Source organism: Homalodisca vitripennis, chromosome X, assembly GCF_021130785.1.
Source record: "Homalodisca vitripennis isolate AUS2020 chromosome X, UT_GWSS_2.1, whole genome shotgun sequence".
NCBI lineage: Eukaryota > Metazoa > Arthropoda > Insecta > Hemiptera > Cicadellidae > Homalodisca > Homalodisca vitripennis.
The window spans coordinates 137,087,152-137,100,978 of record NC_060215.1 but is presented as its reverse complement, the minus strand read 5'-3'; the positions used below and the strand labels follow the sequence as shown (position 1 = coordinate 137,100,978).

Genomic DNA, 13,827 nt, shown 5'->3' with positions numbered 1-13,827 from the left:
TATATATGTATTGCGTGCACAACAAATTCAAAACTCAGTAATACGGGTACCTACTTTTTGAAATTTGGTATATTTGTTCCTATTTACATAGCAAATATATAAAAGGTGCATAAAATAAATAAACAACATAACATTACAATTCAAATTTTAAAATTACTTTTGGTATTTAAATATATATATGTGTGTTATCATTTCTAGTACATATTTTAATTCATAACCCAGTTTTCTTCCTACATAATAAAAAAAAATCGTTTTGTTATGGTTATTTTTTTTTAAGTATAAATTACTTAGCGGAACACTACACAAACACAAAAAGAGTGTTTGGCACTGAGATACGAGTAAATGAACTGTCAGAAATGCCTGGAACTGGCAGTGCCACCCTGTCAAAAGCGCTTCTCAAACGGCACTCAAAGGGTTAAAAATTCCAACAATAACCTTTTAAATATTAAAATTTTATTTTGCAATTAGAAAATAGTATTTCAAATTTAAATGAATTGTAAAGAATAAATTTGAATTTTACTGATCAGAAACTGGGTTGCAGAAATTCGAAGACCAGTCATGGGATCTTAAAATTAACGACAATCGATCCCAGGATTTTAAAATCATTGAGACTTCTAGTCAGTCAGTAGCGCATGCTATAAAGCGGTGACAATTTTGTATAACTGTAAATTCCAAAAAGAGTAATAAGATATTTGACCTGTTGTATTGGATGAGAGGTAGGTACCAATGGAGTTAAAGAAAATAGAATAAGGGTTGACACAGTCGGTATCAGATATTACTATCCCTTTATATACAAAGTGAAGTTTCCTTTATGGAATATATTTTAGAAATCAGAAGTTGCAGCCTGAACTTTTAAGTTCAAGAAGTGGCAGCCTGCTCATATTTCTGTACCCACTCACTCATTCTGTAAGTGAATATGTGACCCATTATTTTGTAAACCTAATTAAAGGATAAGTTGGTTTGGTTAAGAAATGGAAACGCTGATCTGTAATTCTTTATTACAAAGTCACAAAGGATGGACAGTTAATTTCCTTGTTCAAAAATTGAATGTTGTTGGATTAAGACAAAGGAATTGCTGAAATTTTCAATGAGGAAGTTACATTTGTTATAAAACTATACAAGGTTATTTATAGGATCTAATAAATACCACATTGTATTCTATTCAGGACATTAAAGTAATTGTTCTGTAGAAGAAGCAGGGTAGGAACAAAAGAACAGATATTAGGATAGAGGAAGTCGACAAAACTGTAGCCTTGCTTGGCGTTACAGGTTCGTTGGTTGTTTGTTCAGTTGTCTGTTCAGTTTGTGATTTTTCTTTCTCCTTTTCTTTCTCCACATCAATTTCTCTCAGACTAGATACTATGGCCTCATTAACTGAGCGAAGTAGTTGAAACTTTTCTTTCTTCTCTCCATCTTGAGCTACACAGTCTCCACGAAAGTCATCAATATCTATGGACCAGATCATCAAACCACCCAGGTCCTTTTCCATTGCATATTTCACCTGAAATATCAAAATTAAATTGATTTTTCATCTTTTAAAATCCCAAGTGCATTCTACTTAGATGTGCATACAATTCTTCCTGTGACAAATTAGTCAGAAGGACAAACGATTAAATCAACTGGTGTTGATAAATTAATCAAACATATTTTATAATCACGTCAGTGTCCCAAGCCACACCAGATTATCTTAGCAACTGTAAATAAGCACAATGGTTACCAGACATTACCACTACAGACCACATTAAGTGCATTCATATTACACTGAATAACCAACTGCTCTGAGAACACCAGATGTAAACTGTCTGGGTCTGTAGAATATTAAATTCCAGTCGCTTTGTCATTAGACAAATGAAACAATTAAGTAATGACCAGGAAGCAAAAACAGTAAACTACTGACTTCTTTAAAAGTTCAAGACAATGGCTGATTTCCGGACTTTTTTGTATATCGTAAAATTTTTTAATAATAATGGCTAGAAACTATCATTGTTTATTTTACATTAAACATCTAAGTATGACGAGAAAAGTATATAGGCTTCACAATTTTGCAAAACCACCAAGACAGGCAAACAGTAAAAACACAATAAGGAAATGCATTGCAACGTGTACCCCATCGGGCGGTACACACTGGCACTTATGAAAGAGAGCATGCACCCGAGTGGGTATACGTCGTCGTGAACGTGTTAAATACATCTTTTTTGTTGTCTCTTAGGACAAGGAGGTTATAAATTGCACTTAGTCCTATTAGAACCTTAGCACTGTTTCCGGAGAGACAGGATATTCAGAATAGGTAAGGTTAGGGGGTAGGGGCCGCCTCCCGTCGAGATCCATGAGGAAGAATTAGAGCACTAATCTTTCCCCCTGGAAGAAGGGGAGGACAGCTATGAACCAGCCTCTCCAGTCAAATTAGGCATGGGGTGGCACATCCTTTTTGAGGCTAGCAAGAACCTCTGATAGTTAGGGAATGAACCCCACCAAACTCTAACAGTCATCTCCCGCAGTAGACTAGACCTATCAACCACCCTTGCCCTTGCACCCCAGAATCTCGACATTAGCGGTTAGTGATGTGCCGCTCCTGGACATCCATAAGGTTGCCCAGATTTAAGTGACACATCGGTTTTTTCTGTGCCCAGTAGTAGGTTCAACTGGAAGGTATAAACCAGCCAGAAGTGATCCCTGCTGGGTATAAATACATCTTACATACAGTAATGCTGACCTGAGAAGCAGCAAATGCCACTAACCTTAGATTTTTAGTAAATCAATAAATTGCTAGGAATAAGCCCTAAAGGCAGCTACAAGGCTGCTTCAGAGAGTTGAAAATATTGACTTTAGTAGTGACTTTACTATCTTTCATGTGGTAGATAGTATCCCAAACTGGTTGCTGAAGAAGTCCATCTATTCCATTCAAGAAGTTTTTGATGGGAAAAGACTGACATGAAGAAATACATTGATCTTTATAGTTCAACTACTATGATTTTGTATTTAACTTGAGAATAATGTATGTACTATAATGTAACTTTTGACATGTAACTGAAGCAATTACAGTTCTCGAAGAACTTGTAATAAATTGTGTATAAACAAAAGCCTAACAATGTTGGATCACATGATCTGGGGAACAATCAGTTGTTCTACATCTCACGATCTGCTTGTTGCATTCATTGCTGAGAAATTCCCTTACCTAACCATAAAATGGTGGAACATCACTTAACCATAAATGGTGGAGCATCATCTTGTTGCCAAATAAAGTTTAATTTCCAACCCAAAGTTTTTGTGTAGCTTATGCAAAGCCACTTTGTAATACAGTAATTGTACAGTAAAATGATTTTTAGAACATCAGGTGTTTTTTATAAATAGATATAATTTGCAAATAAATCCACCACACTGACCCACATTAAAAATTAATAAAGTTTAATTTGTAAATAAAACTAAATTTTGTATCAAATCAAGTTGTGTAATACGTCAGTCAACAACAAAACTATTGAGCCCCCCAAAACATACTAGGTAAATGCGTGCCAAATAGCTGATAAGTATCTAACGGTAGGTGGGGTAGTGGCAGAACATGTGGTGACAACGATAAACTCACTCACTCAAGTAAATTAAAAACTTATCAACTGCTAGAGGGTGATAAATTACTGTTCTCATTATTTCATATTAACTAGTCAACGTGTCACACAAACGAATTAATTATTAACAATGCTACACAAGAATTAAAAATTATTAATTAGTCTTTAATAATGACACCACATTACAAAAACAAGTTTAATTTATTTCAAATGTGCTCTTTTGAAATCCACACATTACAAAGTAGTCATAAAGTTGATGCTGTAAGTCCACACATTACAAGGTACATAAGACTGGTTCCTAAAGACCATAGTCACCAGGAAGTAGATGCTGCAAGTCCACACATTACAAACATTACAAGGTACATAAGACTGGTCCTAATAAGACCATACATAAAGTCACCAGGAAGTAGATGCTGTAAGTCCACACATTACAAGGTACATAAGACTGGTCCTAATAAGACCATACATAAAGTCACCAGGAAGTAGATGCTGCAAGTCCACACATTACAAGGTACATAAGACTGGTTCCTAATAAGACCATACATAAAGTCACCAGGAAGTAGATGCTGTAAGTCCACACATTACAAGGTACATAAGACTGGTTCCTAATAAGACCATACATAAAGTCACCAGGAAGTAGATGCTGCAAGTCCACACATTACAAACATTACAAGGTACATAAGACTGGTCCTAATAAGACCATACATAAAGTCACCAGGAAGTACATGCTGCAAGTCCACACATTACAAGGTACATAAGACTGGTTCCTAATAAGACCATAGATAAAGTCTTCAGAAACCGTACATAAACATTTCCGGAAATAAAAGTATCTGAAAGTCTAGAATGGTCAGGAAAAGCACCAACCATATAGGTGAACCTCACAACACGTGCTTTACACACCAGAGATAGTAAAAGGAGAGTCTGGCCTGACCCACTTATTGTACCTTGGACATTCAAAGCCGTCTACACTTCTACTTTTCAAGCTGCCTTAAATAACAACATTGTAACATGATTCTAGTCTACATAAAAATGTTGGGCTGTCAAAGCCAGATTATAATACAGACTGGAGTCTTTATATTGACATAACAAGACCCGTCCAACCGCTCCGTTTCATTCAACAGGAATAAGCGAGTGCTCGGCCTCGTAATGTTAATATTTTATAGTATTTCTTTTGTAATTAAATATAATTAAATGCCATACTTTCTAGAGAAAATTTTGCCTTTTTAAGAGTTACTTGTTTATAGAAATAAGTTATATTTATTTTAACATTAGATTTTAAAGTGACACACATACTTTTAAATCTTTATACAGCAAAGGAGTTTGTAGCAGACAAGTAATAACATATAATTTATGCACTTATAATCAATCAGCTGAGATTAACACATGAGAAGTATACGGCCAGCCGGACGGATAGTGTAACGTAGCGAATGATGATGGGGGCAGCATTCTGGTCTGTATTATAGTCTGGCCTTGGTATTATTGTTACAGTTATCAATCTCTAATCATCGGATCACGAGTTGTCCTGAGCACTCAATAAATCATCTGTTGCATCCAAAATCTTTTTAATTTTTCTAAGAGACCAAACTAACCTTGTACTTCAGACTCTCTTCGTCATCGTACACAATCACCTTATTACCATTGACGGCAAAAGGTGTTAGAGAAGACTCGTCCCATAACCTCTTCCAGCTTGTATTATTCTGGAGCTCCTCACAAATCTATAATCACAAATCAAATGTTGTATTAGAGTGTAAAAGGTGGCTACCTAAAACACAAATACAATCCACTACTACATGGTATTTTACAGTATATTCATCTTTTGTTTTGATTCTTGTTCACTATATATTAAATTCAATTTTATTACTCTGGAAGGTTATACGTGAATTACAAACTTACAGGATGAACTATTAAAGCCAAAATAATTTATTTAACAGGTTTTTCTTTAATAACCTCTTTAGAGCATTAGCCTCCAAAATTTGAACTAATTAATGTTTGATTCAAAAGCAATTGGTAATTACTAATTCGAGAATCCTACTAAGTCAAAGTGGGAACTACAGTAAAGTAGGCGAGACTCTGCACGCAATTGATCAGATGAATCGCTTACCAGCTGCCTAAAGAAGTTAGCAGCAAATCACACTTTCTCCTCCATTATTTCCTAGCTAGACAATAATACATAGTGTGCAAAGTACAAGAAAGTATTTTTTTTTATTTTTAAGTAAAAAATATTACAATTTTAAAAAGGAATCTCATAACAACTCCCAAAATCACCCTTGAAATGGTAAATATGATTAAAAATTAATTAAAATTCCACACTGAAAGTTTTCAATGGTATACCATTTTACCAGATACAATATATATATATATATATATATATATATATATATATATATATATGTGTCCTATATATGAATGTCCTAGTCGTCTAATAATGCGTTTTCTTTAAATTATGACTGCTCTAGTATTAAATATGACTACGTCAAACAAAGTAACATATCAAAACATCCACCAATATAACACGAGGGGAGCAAAACAATATTGTAACCAAAAAACTGACTTCCAAACAATATTCATTAGCAACATTATCTCTTAGACCAAAATTATGGAACGCACTGCGAAATAGATAACGATCACTGCCATTTGGTATTTCCAAAAGACAACTTGGCTTTTTCCTTTTGAAACGCCCATTTTATGAAGTGGATGTTTTTTTTGGGATTAATCATGAATTAAACAATTATTGTTGATCTTAGGAAATTCTTTTATCTGTGTTGTAATTAGTTTTTGATTCATTAATTGATTTGTTTTAATTTGTGTCTTTTCCTAAGCTACTGTAAACTGGCGGTTGCCGTTGGAAGAAGAATAAATAAATTGATTTTTTATTTATTAAATATATTGCTTCTTTTAAAGAGCTTGACGAACTGGAGGATTGCATTGTTCTTAACATTGAAGTGTACAATGATGTGTTTTCAATGTGACAATGTATGACAAATTGCCATGTAATTAATCTTTACCAGTAATAAATGAGTATCATTGAGTATAAAACAGAATGACAGTTAAAATAAATACATTTTCATGTGTAAGTGAATTGAATACCTCATTGTAGCCCATGAAGCCATCCTCCTTGGTGTATGGTCCACTGAAGGCAGTGCTCATGGAAGGTGTTCCCAACTTCTCGCTTACAAGCTCATCCTTGTGGATAAATGTGCGACCGTACATCGGCAGGCCCAACACGAGTTTGTGTGGCTCTATGCCATGCTCTAGCATGTACTTAACACTGTACTCCTGCAAATTGTAAACAATAAATAGTTGTATTATATTTGACATGCAAGGAAAACACAATCACTATTTCAAATATAGTGCACACGGAAAAAGGCTTCATCAAAATGTTTTTACTAAAGACATCTACAGGTTGGCGTGCTAAGTTTACTTTCAATTAACCTATTGGTTACCAATGACGTATATTGCTGTCATCAGTTAGCATTGGCGTAATTACCGATAATGTTGTTTATAGTTTTATCTGTTGATTTATAGTTTAATATTTTTAATTATTAAAGCAACCAGACATCAATTTACATCGTAAAATGAAAAATTTTGTTGTAAGGGTATTTATACAATATTTGAATTTTAATTGGTAATGAATGGATTAATACCCACTATACAAATATTTTTACAAAAAAGAGATCACCTCTGAGTATAAAGTTATGATGTTATGGACAATTCTAAATCAGACTTATTACTCTCTGAAGATATCCAGTTAACACTGCATCGAAATTTTATTAAAAGTTTATATGTTAAATTCATAGCATTTTAAGATAACTTCCCTGAATATAAAAAAGTAAAAATCCATTGCTTACATTACTCAAGTAAAATTAAAGTCATTTAAAGTGTAAAACTTAGGCAATTTTGTAATCAGGTCTAAATAAAAACGGCTGAAGATAAAAATTAAAAAATTGTGAAATTTGTATGTCAAGTAGGTCATAGCTTCATGGAATGGCATTTCAAGACTTTAGGAAGTTTTATTTTGTTTTTAATTAAATATAATTCTTAAAAAGAAACTAAAATTTGTCTTAATGAAATTTATTCAATAAATGGAAAACATATCACTCCCTGAATCTGTAACTTCTGAACATGCTGTAAAAATTTCATATTTTTATCTTCAGCCATTTTAATTGGGCCTGATTACAAAATTGCAAAAATTTACTACTTTAAACAACTGTAACTTCAAGTGGAGTGATAAAATATTTTTTCTTCTTTCTTTGTATTCAGGGAAGTTATCTTAAAGTGCTATGAATTTAACATAGGAAAATATTTTCCAAAAAAATCGATTTCACCTTTATTTGGCCTACATAATATGGCTTCACTACCAAAAACCGATTCAAACTTTAAATGTGAAGAAAGTAAGATATTACTCATAAAACAAAGTAAGTCACGGTCATCTGTATGATTGGATTTTATTGATTGTATTGTATTGATTGTATTACCATACGCAAATTATTGTACGTTTTGTGATTGCGGTAGAAGTTTAAGATAAAATTTGTAGCCAAGTGTTCTTCAATCTCAAAATAAACGAAGAAGTCAGGTAAGATGATACATAAAGAAATAGCTACGCAGTTCAACTCAAAACAAAATTAATATATACAATTGTGTTCACCTATTTATACAGCATAGTATACAATATATTTGCAGTAATTTTGACTTGTATACTTCCACAAATGGCAATGTAAGAGATATCGGGTACGGAAAATACATGGGAGGCAATTGATGCTTGTACATTTAATAACTAATATATTTTGCGGTAAAATCAAAACAATTTGCTTACATTAACAATGTACATTGTTTAGAAAATTTCAGTGTTAAATCTAAAATATGTACACTCGCACCATACAAGTCACAATCGAAATAACAACAATGTATTCACTAATCCTTATTCATTCCTTGTCAGTTATATCCAGTACAGGAATTAATTTTCTATATGGATGGTCCCCAGTCAAATTTCAAAAACTTGTTAACGCTATAAAATGCACGTGAAACCAGAAAGCATTCCAACTAAGTTTTTGCACCTTGGACACATTGGTTTATATTTCCAATATGTCAATGTGTCCAATATGTCCAATCATATGACGTCACAGTCAAGAGCCAACTCAACCTATCAGTGACGTATATTCACCACTCATTAATCAAGCTGTGTAAGAGCAACAACTGTGTCACACATCAAGACCGCTGACCTGCTGCTGCTGACAGTGCAACCAGACACCTGCCTTACATCAGCCTCTTGTATTAAACAACACTGAATACTTGGTCTAGAGCAACCATCACATTTTCCCACCACTGATTACAAATTGATTTCTTTGCAAATTTAAAATGTTTACTTTATACTTGGTTACACTTATATCAAACATATTTTAACCAAGCACACATATATTTTTCTGCTTTTTCAAATTCTAAAACCCTGACTTCAAGAGTTTTTGACAGACAACCAGCCAAAGTCATTAAAAACTGATTTCATTTTTATTTTAAGCCATCTGACTTCAAGAATTTTGACAGGACAACCAGCCAAAAGTCATTAAAACTGATTTAATTTTTATTTAAGCTATCTGACTTCAAGAATTTTTGACAGACAACCAGCCAAAGTCATTTAAAACTGATTTCATTTTTTATTTTAAGCCATCTGACTTCAAGAATTTTGACAGACAACCAGCCAAAGTCATTAAAAACTTATTTAATTTTCATTACCAGATAATGCCAAAACAAAGGTACAAAATTACCCCTGTGGGGAATGTGGTACTGGGGTAAAATACTCCAGCATTCTATGCACAGGCACCTGCAACTTCTGGTACCATGGTGGTTGTGTGAATCTGACAGAAAAAAAATTACAAAACTTATAAAAGAAGAGATATCAAACTGGAAATGCAGAAACTGTGATATATCTCTCCTCCATCTCTAACCAAAATCCTCCTCTCGAAACTCTAATCAAGTTTATGAATAATCTCCCAATACTAAACAACCCTAAATCAACCATTATACTTCACATAGACCGTGCACCACCATCAGAGCAGAGGAAGTCTTCCAAGGCACCGGTGAAGAACTTTTCCAACCTACTACTAATATAAATGAAAAACTTCGCTGCTCCACCCCCAAAACACAAAAGCTAACTGTGAACAGTACTGGTCTAGTAAATAATTCATTAAAAGAAGAATTAGAGCACAGTCTAACTGAAAACAACTTGTTTGCAAACACAGACATGCTCACACTTGCTGCGGAAGCTGGAAATTGCTTTACTGTTAGAAAATGATAAATTAAAGCAAGAACTACATGATATGAAGCAACAATTCTCTTCCTTAAAAATGCCAAGATTTCAGAGACAATAATTTTGCTGAGGTGAACCTTGCTGAAGCAAAAATTGAAGAGCTTGAAAATGACAAGGAAATCTTGCTCTCCCGAAATGCTTCACTGGTTGAAACACTAAATGAAGTAGAACTCCAATTAGAGAAGGAAAGACCAGTTAAGAATTGAAATGATGCGAACTTTTGAAGAACAAGATAATGAAAGAGAAAAACTATTACGTGACTCAGCAAATAAAATCAAGCAATTAGGTGGAATGATAAATAAGCTGAAACTAAACCAAGATGACAAAATGGACCTAGCTCAGACACCAAAAACCTACTAGCACTTCAGAAACACAAACAAATGACTCCGAATTTTACGTTCCCAACTACTGTGCCTCTCTAATTACTGAGCTGGCTCAGCTTAAAACTCGACAAGACCAACTAGAACGCTCTGTGGAAACTTTGCAAGAAGAACTGCACAAACAAGGTGAACAAACAAACCCTGCTACACCACCACCAGTCACACAAAGTACACCATTGCAGAGAGTTTTCCTCGTTCTAAGAACTACAACCTAAGCAAGAAAAAAAAACCAACTGGGAAGGAAAGAAACCATTTCAGTGTATCTCTCCAAGTAACCAAAAACAAAGCTCGGCTTGCAGAACCCGCCAATGTAGAAAATAGACTTACAGGTAGATGATGTTAAAACAGAAATGTGATGCTGACATCTTGACACAAGAAAATACAAGGAGAGACAGCCAAACTCCTTTTAAAAAAATGACTCAAAAAGCGAGACTTCCACCTATGACAGCAAGAATACGAGGCGACCAGGAAACCTTGGATGACTTTTTCATAAAGCATATAGATTACTTCAAAGACATAAATATCCAACACAAGGAAAGATTATCAGCCTCGATTAGTCACTCTGAAAACCCCAACCTTTAAAAGTACCTTGATCTCACCCCAAGCAGATACCAGCAACACCCAAACTCTTTTTTTTTTAGGACCCTCAACCAAATCACTGGCAACAACATAACAAAATCTAAGAAAAAGCCCTTAGCTCTGCCAGCCAAGATCACAATTTTCCACCAAAATATCAATGGCCTTGGGAGTAAAATTGATAGGCTAAACCACGAACTCACTGATCCCACCATAGTTGTACTAACAAAACATGGTCTTTCTAAGGAAAAACTTATAAACACCCGACTTGATAATTATGACTATATTGGGGGATTCTCAAGACTTGAGCATAGAAAAGGTGGAGTTGCTATCTATGCCAATAAAAACCTAGGCAATGAAATTTCTGCATCGACATCACAGGAAAACAAATAGAACTTGTTTGTGAAACGCAACTCATAAAAATCAAAACCAAACACTCAGAAACTATATATCCTAGGTATATACAGACCTCCTATTTTACCATAATCTCGAGATGGCCCTTGATAACTTGTACAACATACTTGACGACATCCCTACCTGGAAAAAGTCCAATTATCATAACTGGGGACATAAATGTTGGACTGCCTGGTTGACGGAGACGACAATAAACTCCTGAATGAAGTTCTCATGAGCCATGGTATCGTCAGGATTCCTTTACCACCAACAAGGATCACCTCTCACTCAGAAACATCAATAGATATAATCGCAACAAACCTGATGCCAACAGAGGAGATTGACACTGCAGTTTTTCACTCAAGCCTATCAGACCACACGGGGCAGATATGCAAAATAAACCTGGAACCTAATAAAGCTGTAATACCAAGAACATCACGAAGGTACTTCAATGCTCGAAACCTACAAAAAACTAAAAAGAATTCTAGCACGTGAAACTTGGGAAGCTGTCTTAAACAAGCAGGATACAGACCAGGCATATACAGAATTTAACAAGACCGTAAGTGAAGCACTCGATACAGCTTGTCCCATTGTAAACTCAAGAAGATCAAAGAGAAAAAATATCAATACAAACCAAGAACAAGAGCTTGAACTGATGAGGTTAAAAGGAGCATATACTGCAGCTCTAAATAAATCAATCCTGATGAGCACAGTGGAAAATAAAAAACAAGCTAACGACAGGAAGAAGGAATATGATCTCCTACTGAAGAACCTTAAAAAGGAACTGCAATCCACTACATTGCCAATGCAGAGAACCAAACCAGAGCAGTCTGGCAAATAATAAACAATAACCGCTACAGCAATAAATCTCAAAAAAATTATATAAAATCTTATTGACATAGAAGGCTCAACAATAACAGACCCCCAAAAAATAGCTGAACACATGAAATCACTTCTTTGCTAATGCTGCAGAACAAGTTCTATCAAACTCCCAACAAGCACCTTTGAAAATACCCCCCACAATCCATGAGAGTGAGTTTGTGGTCTCTTGAAGAGGGCTTTAGACCAACAAATAGAATGGAGATAGACAAAACAATATCATTTTTAAAATCAAAAACCATCTTCTGGGATAGATGAGGTCTCATCAACGATCCTGAAACACTGCAAAATTGAAGTGATAACCCCGATAATTGACGTAAAAAACAAATCTTTCCAACAAGGCATTTTTCTCTCTCAGCTTAAACACTCTTTAGTTTATCCAAAGTACAAGAAAGGACCCACCTCTCTGACCAGCAACTACAGACCTATATCTCTCATATGTACCCTATCCAAAATTTTTGAAAAAGTAGTACTCAGTAGGTTGCTTACTCATCTAGAAAACAACAGTCTTCTAACCAACCGCCAAACATGGCTTTAGGAGAGGCAAGTCCACCATTACAGCCATAATTGATTTAGTGGAAACTATCATTGATGCATCTGAAGAAGGGGCCACAACAACAGGTATCTTACTTGACTTTAGTAAAAGCTTTTTGACAGCCTGAGCCACAAACATCTCCTAGACAAACTGAAAGCTCTAGGAATAAGAGGAATAGCACATCAGTGGTTCCAGAGCTACCTCAGTGGAAGAAGACAAATGACTGAAATAACTCAAGTAGTCAACAATAGGTGTCAAAAATTTAGATCTACACAAGCACAGATAACAAGAGGAGTTCCCACAGGGATCTGTGCTTGGCCCCTGTACTATTTATTTTATACACTAATGACATCGTATCCACGCTACAGGACAACTGTGAAATATTCCTCTACGCTGACGACACTGCCCTCCTTGTGTCGCACAAGAATGTTAAAGAGCTGGAAATTAAAGCCTTACATTGCTGCCGGTATAGCCAAACAGTATAGTCAGGAAAATGACCTTGTTCTGAACGAAGAGAAGACACAGCAGCTTTTCTTTGGCCCACAAAGAAGGAGTGCCCTCGAGCTACCCAATGTCTCAACATACAAAGAGGCTAAATACCTTGGGATAACTCTAGACAGTTACCTCAATTGGAAACCCCACGTAGACCAACTGTGCAAAAAACTTAGCACTGCCCTATATGTAATTAAGCGACTCAAAACAAATCAGCAACACAGAAACCTCAAGAACAGCTTACTTTGCACTATTTGAGTCCCAAATGCGCTATGGGCTGACTGTATGGGGGTTTTCATCTCTGCGAAATCTACACAGGGTACTGCTCCTTCAAAAAAAGGCAATAAGAATAATGGCTGAATTGGGTTTTCGGGACTCTTGTAGAGGGGTGTTTTAAGAGACTGAAACTGCAGACAGTTGCCAACCTGTACATCGGTGAGGTAATAACCTATGCAGTTAAACAAAGGACTCGTCCAATTCTTGGATACACATCCTTATAACACTAGGAACAGAGCTAACTACAGACTCCCAGCACATCACCTGACTGCACAAAAACCGTCCTATATCGGGGCTAGACTCTTCAACATCCTTCCACCAACGCTGAAAGAACAAAAAAGCAACAGGAACTTTAAAGAAGCTCTTTCTTGACTGGCTGTTGGACAAGGAGTTCTACTCTGTTGAAGAATGCCTGCAGATAGGAAGACCTTCTCA

General features: G+C 35.3%; 1 protein-coding gene across 2 annotated transcripts in view; it reads right to left on the bottom strand.

Moving 5' to 3' along the window:
* Positions 1-981: 981 nt before the first annotated feature.
* The window catches only part of LOC124369889 (probable chitinase 2), a 31,501-nt gene continuing 18,655 nt past the window's right edge, over positions 982-13,827 (bottom strand). For both annotated transcript variants that reach the window (XM_046828031.1, XM_046828033.1), the window contains exons 6-8: positions 6,648-6,836; positions 5,150-5,275; positions 982-1,501 (exon numbers count right to left, since the gene is read on the bottom strand). In XM_046828031.1, the coding sequence (XP_046683987.1) occupies positions 1,163-1,501; positions 5,150-5,275; positions 6,648-6,836 (654 nt within the window). In that variant the 3' untranslated portion in view covers positions 982-1,162. The remainder of the gene's footprint in view (positions 1,502-5,149; positions 5,276-6,647; positions 6,837-13,827) is intronic.